Here is a 17,709-nt window from a genome sequence, read left to right as displayed (position 1 = left end):
GAACAAATGATGAGCACTTGCTTCATTCAGTAGAGTAGTTTGTATAACCACCGGTCATTGCCTAATGGAAACGATGAAACACGTGGGAAGCGCGTGGGGGTTTTCTTTAAAATCTTCTGTCACGGCTTCAGAAACCAGGAGGGAATGGCGAGTGGTGAACACTTTATCTGTCTCTGCCCGGCTTTTGCCAGAACGCGACATCGTTGTCTAAACTTTAATTTTTTTTTTTTTTTGATGTCTAGCAGACTTTTCCGACTTTCGAATCATCAACCATTCACAATATTTTATCACAACTTAAGTCTATCACAATGGCCTAAGTGAGCCAACAGCCTTTTGAAAGCTGCAGAACGTCTGCATTCGTTAGAAAAGCGGCAAAGCAGATGGGACTCGTCTGTTAACGGACATTGGACCTATACACTTAACCCCAAAATTAGCCAATGGGTGATCAGAAGGCACGAAGACGTAGACCACTATTTAACCCAAATATTGAGCGGTCACGAATGTTTCTTGGAGTACCTCCATCGTTTTCACATGGAGGATACTTCGTTCTCTCCAAGCTGCAACAATGCAATAGAAAGCGCGGAGCACGTGTTCTTTCACTGTGATCGTTTCAACGAAGAACGCCGAAGTAATGCAAAGTAGTTCCGGGAAGGGAGTCTCCCCTGAAGAGGAGGAGGGATTGTTTTAGTGGCTACACCATTCGACGCAGTTGACAACGGTCGCTGAACCCTAGCTCACCCACCAAAAAAAAAAAAAAAAAAAGACATCCTTTTGATGAGTAGCATTACACATAACACTCTGAGTTGGGTTTTAGGACATAGCAACGCCACTAAACTAAACAGGACAAACTGCGTATGTACCAGGAAATATTTTCACATCTTATCATCTTACCTCTTCCACTAGCTCAAAGACAAGTTGTCATGAACGTTGTAGCAAAAAATGCTTTGGAAGTTCCACCTTACTTCGATCAAGCACTTCTTATTCCACTACATTTAAACTGAGTGAAATGGCGAAAACTATTTTAAACACCTTTCTCTACCTAACTTAATCCCTAATCGATGTAAATGAATTCATAAATTCCAAAAAGCAAAAGTAATGAAAAAATAATATTAATTCTTATTTTATCGACGGCGAGCAGTGATAGCATACCGTTCGGTTGCTGTTACGAAAAATTCCTTCTTAATTCTCCATCCAATGCTTGCGTGTACTATTTCAGCTCATTTATTTCGTGGTTGTGCTATACAGACAAAATATCTACTAAAATGTTACGTAATTTCTGTTTATACCTTCAATTGGAATGAGGCAAGTAGCTCACTAGTCTATTGGAAGTTTTACCTCACAACTCCCGCGGAGATAACTGCAAGCCCAATGAATATTGGATACTTTGCATATTATGTATTTGTTTGCTTAATTTTGTTTATCTAACATTTAACTTTCGTTTTTCATTTTGTATACTCTGAAAAGGTGGAGCTGTCGAGAAAAACCAATAAACTGTTGGCAAAATAACAATAAAGTACCAGAAAAATACAAACAACACACAACGTGTGACAGCGGACAGCAGTACCGTTGGCGACGATGAAGTCACCTTGGCTGTAGTGGCTCCACATGCACGGCACACGCAAACGGCACACACTGACAACTTGCTAATGACGACGTCTCTTGAAACGTCAATTCACACAGTAAAAAGTCAATAAAACATGGCACATGAGTAGAGGAGGTAAGTTATCTTTTGGCATCGCGTATGCTGCCTTTGGCATTACGTATGCAAAATAGTAACTGAGGTTCGTGCCACAAGCGTGCACCTAAGAAAGCGTATAGGTAAGAAGTGTGTGAATATGTGTACAAATGTGCGCTCATTTTCGTCGTTGACATTGACATACTGTTTGACACTTTTCACTTTTACGCAGGCGTAGATGGTTTTGCGGTTGATAATGAATACCGTGCGTAGGTGTTGAGTAGCGCGATCATTGACAAATACGTGCACAAAGTATTGCTGAAGGAGCACATTGGAATGAATGATGTGGGGTGCAGTAAAAAATTGCCACAATGCTTTCAACGGAAAACGAGTTCTCCAAGGTAGTGTGGAGGCGTCACTGCTGGTTTAGATTTGTTGCAGAAAAATTTTTTGATTCTGCTGAATTTATGGATAGTTTAGGTGAAAATTGATATGGACTATGTGATTTGCTAGAACCCTGCTTTTTGTTTCCTATGTGCAACAGGCCATGAAGGCGTGGCCTCTCTTAGTATTGGGTTGGCAACTAAGTAATTGCGGATTTCACTCATAGATGGTTTCAGATGAATTTTTAGGCTTGCAGACATAGTACAAATGTAAAATACATTTTGTTATATGATAGTTGGCAATTCAGCTGTCAATCAGTAAATCGGATGCGTAGTTTTCGTTTGGCGTTCGTTGAAAAATGGAAAATCAAAAGGAACATTTTCGTCATATTTTGTTTTTTTATTTCCGCAAAGGGAAAATCGCATCGCAAGCTCATAAAAAGTTATGTGCTGTTTATGGTGACGAAGCCTTAAAAGAACGGCAGTGTCAAAATTGTTTTCCGAAATTTCGTTCTGGTGATTTTTCACTCAAAACTGAGAAACGCTCTGGTTCTCCAGTTGAAGTTGATGACGCCCTAATCAAAGCAATAATCGATTCGGTTCGTCACAGTACAACACGTGAGATTGCAGAGAAGCTTCATGTATCACATACATGCATTGAAAATCATTTAAAACAATTCGGCTATGTTCAAAAACTCGATACATGGCCTCCTCACGAACTGAAAGAAACGCATTTACCGCAATTCGCATTCAAAGCTGCGATTTGCTAAAGAAAGAAACGTACTGAAAATGATCAATTTTAAAACGACTGATAACTGGCGATGAAAAATGGGTTGTTTACAACAATATCAAGCGGAAAAGATCGTGGAATCAACTCAAACAACATTAAAAGCTGATATTCATTAAAAGAAGGTTTCGTTATCATGTTATCAGTTTGGTGAGATTACAAAGGAATTGTCTACTTTGAACTCTTCCCACCCAACGATGAATTCTTATGCCTACAGTGAACAACTAACGAAATTAAACAATGCAGTTGAAGAAAAGAGCCCGAATTGACAAATTGAAAAGGTATTGTATTCCATCATTGCAATGCAAGGCCACACACATCTTTGGCCACTCGGCAAAAATTATTGGAGCTTGGTTGGGATGTTTTGCCACATCCACCATATAGTCCTGACCTTGCACGATCTGATTACTTTTTGTTTCGATCTTTACAAAACTCCTTGAATGGTAAAAATTTTAATAATGATTATGATGTCAAATCGTAGCTGATTCAGTTTTTTGCTATAAAAACCAGAAGTTTTATGGACGTGGGATTATGATTCTACGTGAAAGATGGCAAAAGGTCTTTGATCAAAATGGGCATTAAATTACAGAATAAAGTTATTTAGTTCCATGAAAAAATTGTCTCTGATTTTCTAAAAAAAAAATCCGCAATTACTTAGTTGCCAACCTAATAGAATGGATATTCATAATTTTTGGTCCCTGAAGAGATCATTGAAGCCATATTACTAACTATTTTCAATTTTTTTTAAGCTATACAATATATTTGTTATAAGCTATAAAAGAACTGTCTATTTTTTAATAATCCATTTTTGCAAACAATGGCGTATTTTTAGAAAAAAGTTCAAAACTAATCGCAAAAATTTTTAATAAGAGAAACCATGTAATTATCAAAAATTCATCCAGTGCTATTGTTGTTGTTCTAAAAGCATAAATCATTCCTCATTAATGTATGGGGAATACTGCTGTTGCGGTCGTTCCAGTAACGTAGAGCCGCATGGCGGGGGAACTTACTTCCATGCAGAATATACCTAATTGTGATTTTTTAAATCAAAATTTCAAGTCGATTAGCAAATATTTTTCGAGTTGTGAATCTTGGCGACTAGAAAAGTGAAGTTTCGAGAAAAATGATTTTAAAGTTGTCGGTGCGCTAAACATCGAACTGTGAAGGACAGCATCATTTGTTTGGACTCGCCTCCAATTCACAACTCGTCTATCGTACCCATGACAGTCGGTTCTACGCCACCGGACAAGGACTGTCACTTCAGCAGCATTCCCGTATTTATATGGGGAATATTTATGCTGCTACAACAACAACAACCACTTCTTCTCTGTCTGCCCACCTTAATCTTTTAAGTACTTAGTTTGTAAAATACTACGGGATCATCTGGGCAAAAGATCGAGTTTTTGAGATATGTATATGCAGTTACCTAACGTCTTGAACCATCTCAACTAACACCTATTTCACTTTTGTCTGGTCGAATCTAGCAGAAATTGCTCGTTTGGGCCTAAGAATGGTTTTGATAAGCAGGTAGAATAACTGCCTCGTTGTGTGTCTTGAAAAAGTTGAACTGCCTTAGTTGTACGTCAACTTAAACTAAAAACTTACTTACAAAATTGCAAATTTAGTTCTAAAAATTGCTGCAGGTCTCTTGTTAATTTCTACGTTTACACATCGCATAGTGGAACAGAATGGCATAAAATTAGGCATCTAGCGGCTTACGCTTAAGCTAGGAGGTTAAAAATCTGTGCACTGATTCTTGTTGAAAAAACAAGCATCTATACAAAACTTAATTTTCGTCTCCTGCTTCATTGTGTATCGCTAGTATTTAGTATCTAGGCATAGTATTTATTTCTAGTCACCTTATCTAGCGTGCAAAATACACCCTGATCACGTTTTTTCTCTTCATTTCATTTCATTTTATTTCTTCCAGCATACATTTTTTCTTTTCATTTCATATTATTTTTCCCATTCCAGCATAAATTTTTTCTTTTTATTTCATTTACTTTTTTTTCTATTTCGGCATACATTTTTTCTTTTCATTTCATTTTATTTTTCCCATTCCAGCATATATATTATTTTTCTATTTCATTTTATTTCACACCAAAGGTATAACATTACTATCAACGTGTCTGTCGTTAGGCCGCCGAGCTGTCTGCATACTTACATACACTGATTGCCAGTGTCGCAACTAAAATCCAAAAACTTACCTTATTGGTATGCAGAATGCAAATACCAGTAGCCAACTACCAGGTTGAATCGCCCATATTAATCGTGACTAGGTATAAGTACATTTTTCAGTTGACATAATTGAGTAGGAGTTTTTTTCCGGCGTGCCAAACCACCGCCATGCATACTTACGCCTTTGTTGCATTCCAAGTGTTGATACTTACTTTTCTTTTTGTTTTGTATTTTATTTCATTTTACTTTTTATATTATTTATAGCATTTGCAAGTAGTGTACGGTGATGCACTTTCATTTTTATTATCATTCTAAGTGATTCAACGCGCTTGAGATTGTCATTTGCATGAGAAATGTTAACGCATTTGACAGTTGTGCTGTTGTCGTGCATACAAAGGTGCTTGCATGACAAGCACGTGAGATTGATAGAGGCACAAGTATGTATTGGTTAAGAATATAAACGATTATCAAGCAAATTAGCGAGCAATCAGTGTTCATTCACTTACAGTTCTATATTATGACATTAGATTCGTAAACCGTTTTGAATTGTAAGATTTAGTGATTTAATTACAAAGTAATGGCATCACATTGAAAGCATAACTTTTCTTGTGCTCCAATTAAAATCCGTAGTATCACAAAACTCAAGTCAGGAACTAAACTTACAAACTTTTAATATGCATAAGCAGTACATAAAATAGTTTGATGCTCTCTCAGCCTTTTATACTTGCTGCAAACCGCTTTATCGCCCAGAAGTTTGCGGCATTGCAAAGTTTTCACGTACGCCATTTAAATAGCGCAGCATCGCACAGGTCAACTGCAAGGAGTGGTCGACCAAGGAAAAAAGAAGATTGCGGACAAAAAGGCGCAGCTGAAATAAACTTGTTATTGTTGGCGTGCAGCACGAAGAAAGTCCAAGCGTGACGGCTTTTTGCTGTATTTCTGGTTTGTATTGTTTTTTTTTTCACAGTTGTATTGTAAGTACATATTTTTGCGATTCTCTTCCCTTTTTTACCGGTTACTTCTTTGCCATGACTTGCTGGAACTAAATGATGCGAAATTACTTAAGGTTTATCTACCTTTTTATGTCAGAAGAAGATTTTCTTAGTACGAAGAAGTTTTAAAATGTATCTCATATAACGGATTATAGAACGGTAGATCAAAAGCTTTTCAGATTTCGGATGTCAATTAAGAGCAGACAAAAGTTACTTAGAATATTAATGCAGTGGCAAAACTAAGTACCCAAGTGAGCGTTTAATGAGAGGTGAATGTTCTTGGTGACATTGAATAGATCTAAGTGGGGAAAATAGAGAGAGCTAAGTGAGGAAAATAGAGGCATCTAAATATTGAGGTTAATATCTTTTTCGAAAATTCGCAGTACAACATTTCAATTTGGTAAAACTTACCTAATAAAAGGCTCGAAACGCACGGCCTAAGAATTTTTCTCATTACCTGACTAGAGGCGACTGTTAAAAGAAAAAAAAAAACTCGTCCCATGCACACAAGTTAAACGCGAGCTATAAAAAACAATCGATTTGACACGCATGGGCAGACTCGGCTATAACGGCCTACAACTTGAAGAAATTAGTATATTCACATGCTGTCGTTTGCTTGGAGATTTTCATACCCATGCGTTAAATAAATACCAGTTGAATCTTTCAATTAGAAAAAGCATGAAATTGTTGAATTAAAAAAGTAAATAGATAAACATTTGTGGAAACAAATAAACGACGTAGCTCGGAGTTGAATAGCAAACAAGTAGTCAGGTAGGTGATAAATAATGTACGGAGTCGAAATTGTAGTTTGTGAGTGCGGCAAAAAGATTTTGTTATAGGAAAAGATGGTGAAGAAGCAAAACGTAAGTATTTAAGTAAAAGCAACATAAAAAAATAGACAATAGGGGAACACACATTAAGAAGAGTAACAAATGCGCGTGCATGTCTATCTCAGGGGCGTGGCAACACTGTTAAGGTTCAAAAGGTAATTTCCGGGGTCTAAATATGTAATTAGATACCGAAATAATCAAAAAACAAAAAAAAAAAAAAAAAAGAAGCGATAAGAAGGTATCGTAGTTAATGTATAAAAAAATGTGTGCTTCGCACTTCAACACTTATCCGTTTTCGATGATTAACCCTAGACACCTAACCGCTAATCATCGCTTCGACGGGAACGCGTCAGCAAATTCGCTGTCTCTATTCGGTCTAGTACCTTACTAAAAGCTTTATAAAGGAAGCATAAATTGTTTTCAAATAATAACAGCGGATACATACATATATGACCAATAAACATAACGAAAAGTTATATTAGGCCTCTTCTAATCGCCTTTTCCCCGCTCGCTATCTCTATGCTCGATTAACTTGACGAAAAATTTGCATGCGAAAGCAGCAAAAAATTATCGAGTAAGATTCGCCGCTAGCGAGTATGGCGGCTACAGCTCATTACTCTGGTATAACGCACTGCCTTACCAACACATGTAATTTAAGGCAGCTCTCTTCCCGCGTTGCCGACATATATTCATTTGTAACAGTTTCTTCATCTATTCGCCACTTGCAAACTCTTGGCGAAAAGAAGAGGCCTATTAACACAGAAAAATAAACTAACCTAAAAATGTGCGTCGAATCGACGAATGTTTAGGGTTTACAGGAAGTGAATGAATGTTAGGTGCCAAGCAGGCGAGATTCTTTGTCACTATAATTACTTGTGGAAAACTGAAGCGCCAAATATCCGAGCGGAAAATTCCTCCGAAACAATTCCTTAGCCACACTATCACACACAGACCAGACTTTGTAGTGATAGGACTGATAAGGATTGAACGAGTTTGTGTAGTTCAAGCTTTAGATATTTAAGATATCCACACATGATGACTCGCCTGGAACCATTGATTCGCAGTGGACGAAGCTATAGACCTGCCAAAACACTGCCATAAGGACAGCGACAGGATGTCTCATGAAGTCCCCGATACAACACCTACACGACGAGGCCAATATGCTGCCTGTGAAGGAGCATAACAAACTGTTCAGCAAGCGGTTCCTGCTAGGGTGTTAACGCAGGCCTCACCCATGCAGACATCTGCTTGAGCCTGAGCCACCTCCCAGGCATGTAAGGAGGCCCTTCCTCAATTACGCAGACGAGATTCAAGACAAAAGAGACAGACAGCTACTGAATCGGACAGCGTACAGACATACCATCAACGACACTCATCGCGAGACCCTTACCACTTTCTTAAGCTCTCGACCCCCGAATACCGATATCGGAGTCCCACCCTCACCCATCGCAGACGAAGAGCTCCAACTTCCCTGAGAGTCCCGCTTAACCTTGGCACAATTACGTTCTGAATACTGAAGCAGGTTAAACTCCTACTTATCCAGAATCGACCCCTCTGGACCCAACCTGTCGAAACAGCTAGTTTCCTGGGCCTACCGTTAGATGAGCTAGACGAAGACGACCGGTGATTACACTACACTGACAGGGCAAAGTTACTCCTACAACAACAACAACTCCAAATAACCCCTCTAAACTACATTCTGTATGATGAAGTAGGCCCTAACCGCTGAAAATCTCATCATGCAATGTCAAATATCTGCCCGGCATGTGGAGAATTCAAAAACGTCATTTACTGCTTCAACTTCAAAATATTTTCAACGCATCGGCCACCAAAAGCACTCTCGCTTATTCCGAATGGTATAGCACTACTTATATGTCCAATTATATATACTACCGTTTGCGCAATTATTGTGTGTCACGAATCGGATTTTTTTTTGTGTAATGATTAAACCAAACTCAGTTGAACTAAAGAGAATTCTAGTAAGATTAAATTAAAATACATCTACTTATACGCTGAGCGTCTGTCTGAAGTCAAGTGTTGTTTGTTATTTATGACGGGCGTATGGAGAAATTAATTGTACGTATTAGCTACTCAAGGAGTCATATAAGTAAACTTTAATTGATAAGAATGCTTGCCCGATTGAGACATAGTAAGTATTAAAAGCACGCTGAGATAAGGGGAAATCAAAGAGAGGAGCTTCTAAATTACTTAGTAAGTGATAGCCGCCCTCAATTATGGCTTTCAAAATATATATGTATAAATATAAATATTTATATATAATAATAATATATAAAATTTAGTAAACAATGCCCGAGATAAGTATAGTGCAAACACACATATATTTTTTATGTGATGAGTTCTTGGAAGTTGGTGATAAGCAGTATTTGTTTTGTTTCTAATTAAATGAAATTCGTTTGTCATTAGCGATAAGATGTGTGTAGTTTAAAGGGACAACAATGAAAGAAAAACTCTGCACTTTTTTGGTTAGAATTTTCCACAATATTTAGAGAGCGCTTGGCTAGTCATCCACATACGTTCGGTGAAACCTTATAAGACATGTAAAAAAAAAAAAAAAAAATTTAGCGGCACTATTTTTCACTGTAAGTTGGTGGTATTGAGCAGAGTTACCAAGCCAAATTTTAACGCAATCTGGCATTTCAGTATTTTTATGAATTATACTTTTGAGTGTTGCACGATTTTAGCTGTGCAAAAATTATTAGAAAAAAGAATTTGCTGTGGTGAATCGTATATGTTAAAAATACCATCTATAAACAGTATAAATAGGAAAAAAAGAACAAGAAGTGGTGGTGGAACTGCCTAGTTCAGTTAGACATTCAATGCACCAGGTTTGCTCGTTAGCTATGGTGAAAAAAAATTTGAAGGGGATCTTTGGATTCGACGTTATTCGGCCCAAGGATGATAGATTACCAGGTTTGCTCGTTAGCTATGGTGAAAAAACAATGTTTGAGGGAACTTCTTCTTCATTCGTTTTGTGTTTCACAAAATTTAACTTTAGCTTAGTGAAACACAAAACGAATGACATCGGCATTTCTGACAAATCGCTCAGAACCGAATAACGGTATGTTAGGTAGAACACCTCTAAAAATATTTTCACCATGTCATTTGGCCTGTTGTAGTTGATTTTTATCACTACCATAAGCGAAATTTTGTGAAACACATCCCAAGTGACATCAGCTCACCTCTCAAATTCGCTCAGAGCCGAATAACGGTCTGCTACGTAGAACTCCTTTAAAAACCTTTTCACCATGCATTCATTTACTTCCCTAGAATTCTCACTCCAGCATTTCTTCCGATTCTCCTGAAACTTTGGAATCGTGTTTTATGCCATTGCAATAACAATATGACCATATCTGAAACATACGAGTTTTGTTGAACTGCTGTCGTAATCGTTTCACGTTGCAGAGCGAAAAAATAAGTTCGGATGTTGATTTTTATTTCATTTATGTACACTTCAGATTGGTTGTTACGAAGAGTAGAAATGAAAGTTGATAAAATATAATCAATTACGTACTGCTGATTGCCAATAACAGAATGGTTTTGCTACTACTACTGCTTCCAGTCCATTGTTTTTGTTTTCTTTGAAACAAGCGATGCGAATACATTGTAACAACGCCCTCTCAAACATGTGTATGAATGTGTATGCTTTTAAAAGAGAGAAATCATTCCATAAGTGACTTGCATATGGTAACCTTTGTTGCTTTGCCTGACTGTCAGTATTGGCTTCCTTATCAGTGCGCATTGCTCGTAATTGAATTGATCTCATTTTGTTATTTTTCTTTTTGCTTGCATTTGTTTTTGTATGGTCACAATGTGAATGCAATAGTAACTGCATGTATTACATAGATTAAATTGTTTATACGAACAATGAGGATGTGAACAACATAAATAAAACAACAACAACAAATAATATCAACTTATATCTGCTTGTAGGCGTGTGGGAATGTGCATACACATACGTATGCAAGCAAGTCGTGATATTTTGCATATGCATATGGAAATATTATTTTAGCTTGCGGCTTGTGGTTAATAATGCCAACTAGAGGAAGTGTTTCTGTTGAAATTGCTTATTTATTGTTTTATTAATTGCTAAATATTATTTTTTTTATATTAGCTTTGCAAATTGTTCGATTTTTTTCGTAGAATTTTTTTTTTGGAAATAATTATGAGTGATAAAAAAAGTTTTGTTGTATTTACCAAAAAAACAAAACAAAAAAAATATTAAAAATAAATAAAAAAATATAATAAAATAAAAAATAGCAAAAATTTAAATAAAAAAATAAAAATAAAATAAAAAATAGTAAAAATTAATTAAAGAACATAAAAAACAAATGGCAACTAAGTATTTGTTGCATCAATTAAAATATTAATAAATAAAAAATAAATTAAATAAATAAATTTATTAAACCAAATAAATTGATTAATAAAAAAAACAATAATCAATACAATTTTGATTATATGAAAGCTGCAAATTTCAAAAATTACTTAAAGAACAAAAATTGTTAAAAAAAATAATAATAATAAATACAGTAGATTCTGTTTTTATGCGGTTTTGAAATAGTGCGGTTTTTTTAAATTAAATAATGCATGTCGACCTATCGGGAATTGTACTTATAAACAAGATTCTAAACCAGCTAAGAAAAAACTCATCACAGATTATATCGAAAATGGTAGTACAAGTATGGAACCGCCTGCATCACCATCCAGATCAGACGTGTACCTACATTTCCTGAAGTGACGGAAGTGATTTTACGCCAAATCCTAAACGAATGCGCAACATGTGGGTATTGTCTGATTCTATTTCTGACGATATAAATTTATTTTTCGATTCTGACGTTTCTTAAATAAAGATATAATTTTCAAAAATACAATTTTTTGCTTATGCGATTTTATTTAATTATTTCAGATTCATACGGTCTAAGGAACGTATCTATAGTTATAATATGGGACTAGTACCCTTTTTTTATGCGATTTTATTACTTTATCTCAGATTTATGCGGTTCTTAGCACTTTTGAAACGTATCTATAGTTTTACTATAGAACTGGTAGCTTTTTTTATGCTGTTTCTTGCGGAACGTATATACCGCATAAAAACAGAATCTACTGTATATGAAATAAATAAAATTAAAAAATTAATTAATTAAAAAAATATTAATAAATACAATTTTTATTACATATATGATTACTGCAAATTATTGCGAATGCAACATTCCACTACAAAGCTACAACCAATGCCGAATATATTATATCACATTCATATAAAATTTTGTATCGATTAGATCGTGTCGCACCGGGGGCAAACTTTCAGATTTTTCTACGGAGACTCAAAATATTAGAAATAAATGAAAATAAACCAAATTTAATAATATTTTGAACAGACCAGTACCAAAACATATTTATATCACAAATTCAACTATAGTTATATCGATTTTTGGTATTAGAAAACAAATAAATAAATTTTATTTTTTGAGTCTTCATATGGCCTCTGGAGACGATACAGCATGCTTGACTGAGCTTTGTGTGTGTTAGTGCAGTCGGGTGTCGTCGTGTCACACATACTTGTTGTCGGCTTTTGAATGATGAAAATCAAAAATTTTAGATATTAGCGTCAATCAGCCGACACGCACACATATAAAGTTCTTGTCAAACAATGCTTGACCGTCACCAGAGGCCAATAGAGTAATCCAACAATGCGACACGTCTTAATCGACGCAGTTGGTGATCAAAAGTCATTAAATCGACTTACTCAATAGAGATTTTGCAGCGACCTATGAGAATGTACGACAACATATGTATGTATGTGTGTTACTAAAGTTACTTCCTCTCCGATAACATACTCCAACATTTTTTTTAGCCTAATGCTGACCTCTTCTCTTGTATGTGTAAAACTCTTTTAATCCTTTCTTATCTTCTCCGAAACCTTTTTTTCTATTATGCGAGTCCTACGTTAAGAAGAGCCGAAGTCTGATTGGTGTGTATTCAAGTGCATACATATGTAGATATACTCAGGAGAAACAGCCAACATATGTATTTGTTTATTTGTTTACTCAAATCATGATAAGTTACCACTAGCAACTGTCAAAGGCACAGCGGTCCGCTGCATAGTATGCAGAATGAATTTATGTTGTTGTTGTTTTTGTAGCAACCTACAAAAGTAGTAGGAATCTATATTATTAAACGCTGGCACACGGCTTGAATTGTTATAAACAACCCAGCTCTACAACAGCTGAGAATGCACTTTGTAACATTGTTGTACCACACATGCATACATGCATAAATGCATGCACATACGGACGTAACTTCCCCGCAGTACTTCACTGCGAACCATCATTCGCGAATTGAATTTAATTTGCCCCTCTTGTTCGTATATCTCTCTCTACTTATGCAGTCAATATACTCGTACATACACGTGTATGTATGTCTAGCTGAAGAGTTGTTCTGGCACTGTGAGCTAGCGTCTCAAGTGGTAATAACTGTTAGCAAATACTTTTATATTCATATTACAAAATAATAATCATGAAAATAATTTATGTATCATAAATAGCAACAAAATTTTCTCTACAACGTAACAACAATGTAGTAATGGGCTTGCAATTTACTCTATGAAATGTTAGCATTTTTATCGATTATATGAAAAGTTTACTATCGAATAGAAATGCTGGAAATTCGAAAGCCTATGCGAATAATTGTGCCTTTTCCAATTCTGTTTTTTAACGAACAATAAACTACATTTAAATATATGTATTTTGTGGCGCATATTTTAAAAGTTAATGAATGTATGTATGTTCGAAATTCCGCCACTATGAATGAACACACCTGTTTCATGCTTCACGCCATGAGAAGAATTTGCGCATTTTACACGAACTTCGCAAACTACGCGCTTGTATGTTTATAAATATGCTATATGGAAGAATGTTATTATGTCAGCCACCCCATTGTGATATGTGTACATATGTACGTATGTATGTACAAATGTATGAAAAATTGTACGTTTGTATTGTATGTATGTATGAAAAATTGTACATACAATACAAACGGGCACACAATTTGCACACATGAAATTCAAATCACCAACTGTAGCGGCTATAAAATCATTACTTTGCACTACCCACCCTACTCTGATTTTATGGGTATCGATCCAGTATACAAACATACATGCATACATATGTATGTATATAGCTGGTAGTAAAATAAAAATCCACCACCTAACCATGAAACTAGACTGCAGCTAAGTCAAAGTATTGCTTGTGACACTTGCTCCGCACATCCCCATCGGCCAACTGGATATTCAAAAGTAAATTTTTCGCAAGTCAAGTCAAGAATTTGCGTTGGTTAAAAGATCGTCTTGTAATGTATGGCAGCACATGAATTTGTTAGTTAAAACAAAGCAAATAAATAAGTACTCGTATGTGTGTATGTGTGTGTACATTTTTGGATCGGCTTGTCAGAGCGGCAACAATTAATTGATGGGTGTGTGTGTGTGCAATGTTGTTTGTTTGGAGACATACTCAAAGGTTCTACAAGCAATACCAGTTTACTGCGTGCGGGTAGTGGCGGATTTAATGCGCAGGCGCTGACAAAGATGTCAAGAGTAAAGTATACATTGAATTGCTGCGAAGTAAATACAATATATAAAAAGTATGCGTTTAATTATAAAAGAAAGCAAAGTGTCTTCAACGCGCTCAACAAAACTAACTAATTAGTTCTAAGCTAAGCTTTCTGGCAAATAAAAACGGGGTTAGCAATGTGCTGGTTGGTTGTGCTCCTTTGCTTTCCCCCCCTTGCTTAGACCGGCTAATAGTTTTGTAAATTGCCATTTATATTCTTGCACGAATAGATGAAAACGCGCCTTATTCGACAGCCTGTCAAACCAAGTCGCAAAATATCTGATACCTTTCTAATAGATTTAATTGGACACAATAGTTGTATTGTATGATTTGATACTTTTCAAAAAATATTTGTAGTTTCTTTACTCACTGGCATTCATTCATTATTTCCTCTTGACTGCGCACCTGCACCGGTGCCAAGTCTTCGACGTTCTCTTCGAAATTCCCAAAACATTTGGTAATCTTTTCGTCAAATGTATTCACTAAATCCTCGAGACTTCCGCCAAAAGTCTCAGCAAAATTATCCACTGTATCGCCAGTGGTGGAACGCTTATCGCAACCATCATCGCCAGGCGCCAATCCCACATCCAATCCCAGTTCAGCGGTCTGCATGGAATTGCAATTGGGACTTGCTGCACCGCTGCCAGCTCTGTCGCCAGTAGCAGTGCCGTTTGTCATCAGTACACCATTCTTGCTTACATGCGCATCGCGTACAGCCTCCTCGAGTAGGCGCATCTTGGCCTCTTGCTTCATAGCCGGATCTTTCAGATTCAAATTCAATGTATCGTTGATCGTATTCTGATGAGTAATGAAGTCACAACCGCCCCATTCGTCTGTCTCCTCGAATTTAGCTAAAGGAGCCTCAAATTTCAGCTCGGCCATTTTTGTGCCGAGGTCACGCATCACGCACTTATGCTCCGCTGGGGGTGAGGCTGGCGCTGTTGGCGGCGTCTTGACGCTTTTACTGCTGGTACCCAATAAATTTGTAGACAAATTAAGGTGCAAAATTAATGCTGTTGATTTTTGTGTGTGTGTCTCAGTAAATTTCGTTTTGTTTTTACGACTTTACTTTTTTCACTACGTAATGCTATTAAAGATTTTTCACTATGCGTAATGCTCGTTTGTGTATTGCACTGTTTTTCACAATTTTTCACTGGGGGTGGTAAATTTTCACTTGCTTATTTATATTTCTTATTTGTGGCCACAAAATTTAGACGCACACGCCATAGATTTGAGCAAAGCTGATTAAGCTTTATTTCTCGCGATTTTTTAGTGCTTTACACACACTTTTATTATAATTTTTCCTTTGGAAAATTCACAATTTTATTGAACCGCAGCGTAGCGCAGAAACACGACAACCAATTCTTCTCAGCTCTGCAAAGCAACAAAAACAAACTATCAAGTCCATCAAGTGATGAAAACATCAAATGATACCATACTTTTGTTCACCACATTTGGCGTAATTCACCTCCATTCCGACAGTGTGTCGTGCAGCGCGGTACAGAGGGACTTTGCTGCCACATTAAAATGGGAACCGTATGTGCAATGACACGTAAAGGTATTATACTTTGCAAATAAATATTTATATAATATATGGACACCTTGAATAAAGGAATTACAATCAAAAACTGAATTGATTTTTAAGTCATATAAATTTGTATATATAAAAATACAATTTCAACAAACCTTTGAATTATCTTATGACTATTCTTTAGTAACGCAAAATTACCCTGTATTATACATTTTTTAGGGTGCGTCTCGAAAGCAAAAACATGATTGACCAGAATTATTAAAAATGCTTGATGGTAACAGCTGATGAGAAGGGTTATGATAATGTGGAGAGCACATCAAACTGGCATATGTTTTCTCAAGGCGCATTCATTAAAATTGGTGGCGCTAGACCAGGGATGATAAAATATAAGGTTGCGTCTTCCGAATTCGCTGTGTCGTCCGCGCCTTTGAATAAATGAACAAAAAGAATGGAAATTAATTACTTGTTTGTGAAGAGGATGACTAGAGTCTTGGTATTGGTAAGGGACCTGTACTTTAGTACTCAATTCGCATTGGCGCTGGGCCAACAACAACCTTTTGCACATAGAAATTTCACGACAAAAGAAACTAGAAAAGTTATAGAAAAGGACGAATTGCACAGCCAAAATGAAGTTGAAGCTAGAAGTTTACGACCAAAGTGCGAATGGCACGGCAGCTAGTCTACCGCTGAAATAAAATAAATAAATAATTGACGCGTGCACTTCTGTCAGGTGTTTGGCCTCCTCCTATTTGTGGTGTGCGTCTTGGTATTGTTCCACAAACGAAGTAACCTACAGTTTTAAGCTGACTCCGAACGGCAAATGGTTTTTTATGAGGAGTTCTTCCATAACAGAAACGTACTCGGAGGTTTGACATTATCTGCCGAGTTGCGACCGCTAGAAAAAAACTGCTTAATTTTCGATTTCATACACGGAGATTCGATCCTACGGACTCCCGAATGGTAGTCACGCACCAACCATTTATAGATTCGCGTTGTCTTTCCTCCTTTGCTTTCGTCCTCGGGAGGGAAATCTGGCTGGTTCAGGTAACGTAGAAACGGCTGCCGTGGTAACGTCTGTTGAGTATTCTCTTGATCCATTCAAAACAAGTCGAAAGCGCACATATTTAGACTTTGTGATGCTGGAAACTTTATTCGGCTAAAATATCATGTGATGAGCAGATTGTCGAGACGGACTGTGAGAATTGACAATATGGTGGGAGACTATGAAGTCGTCAGACAATGCGCTCGGAATTTAATGCTCCCATCATTGGTATAATGCAGGCGAATTATTTGTAAACAAAAAACATTATTTATTTGAAGTTATCGCGAGTGGTGCATCTTTGGTCAATTCCATGATGGTACAATTCAAAGAGGAATCAGTAGACTCAGTCTCTAGCTTGTTTTACTTTACGAATATTTTTATAGCTTTTGCTATTTTTCAGTGTCAAGTTTCATATTCGTTAAATTCGAAATTTGAGTCTTGACATATGTTAGTGATTTTTGCGTAATTAGCACGAACTGCCTTTGATAAGTGTGATTTTTTTTATGATTGTTGATATTGCAGTAAAACGACGCCAAATTGTTTCTACATCTTTCTAGTTTGGACTTTTACCTGAAGAAAATATATCATTTGAATTTTACCTGTAGATATTACTTATTTGAAAATTTGCTTAAATATATAACGACCTCTACTCGTTTACTAGCAGGC

General features: G+C 36.5%; 1 protein-coding gene across 1 annotated transcript in view; it reads right to left on the bottom strand.

The window, feature by feature from the left end:
- Positions 1 to 15,869, bottom strand: part of LOC128858917 (fasciculation and elongation protein zeta-2) — a 73,096-nt gene extending 57,227 nt beyond the window's left edge. The window contains exon 1 of the mRNA XM_054095497.1: positions 14,841 to 15,869. Coding sequence (XP_053951472.1) covers positions 14,841 to 15,373 — 533 coding nt within the window. The 5' untranslated portion in view covers positions 15,374 to 15,869. The remainder of the gene's footprint in view (positions 1 to 14,840) is intronic.
- Positions 15,870 to 17,709: the final 1,840 nt, after the last annotated feature.

This window comes from Anastrepha ludens, chromosome 3 (assembly GCF_028408465.1).
Source record: "Anastrepha ludens isolate Willacy chromosome 3, idAnaLude1.1, whole genome shotgun sequence".
Taxonomy (NCBI): Eukaryota; Metazoa; Arthropoda; class Insecta; order Diptera; family Tephritidae; genus Anastrepha; species Anastrepha ludens.
Note: the sequence above shows the minus strand (reverse complement) of the source record. Positions and strands in the feature narration are given on the sequence as shown.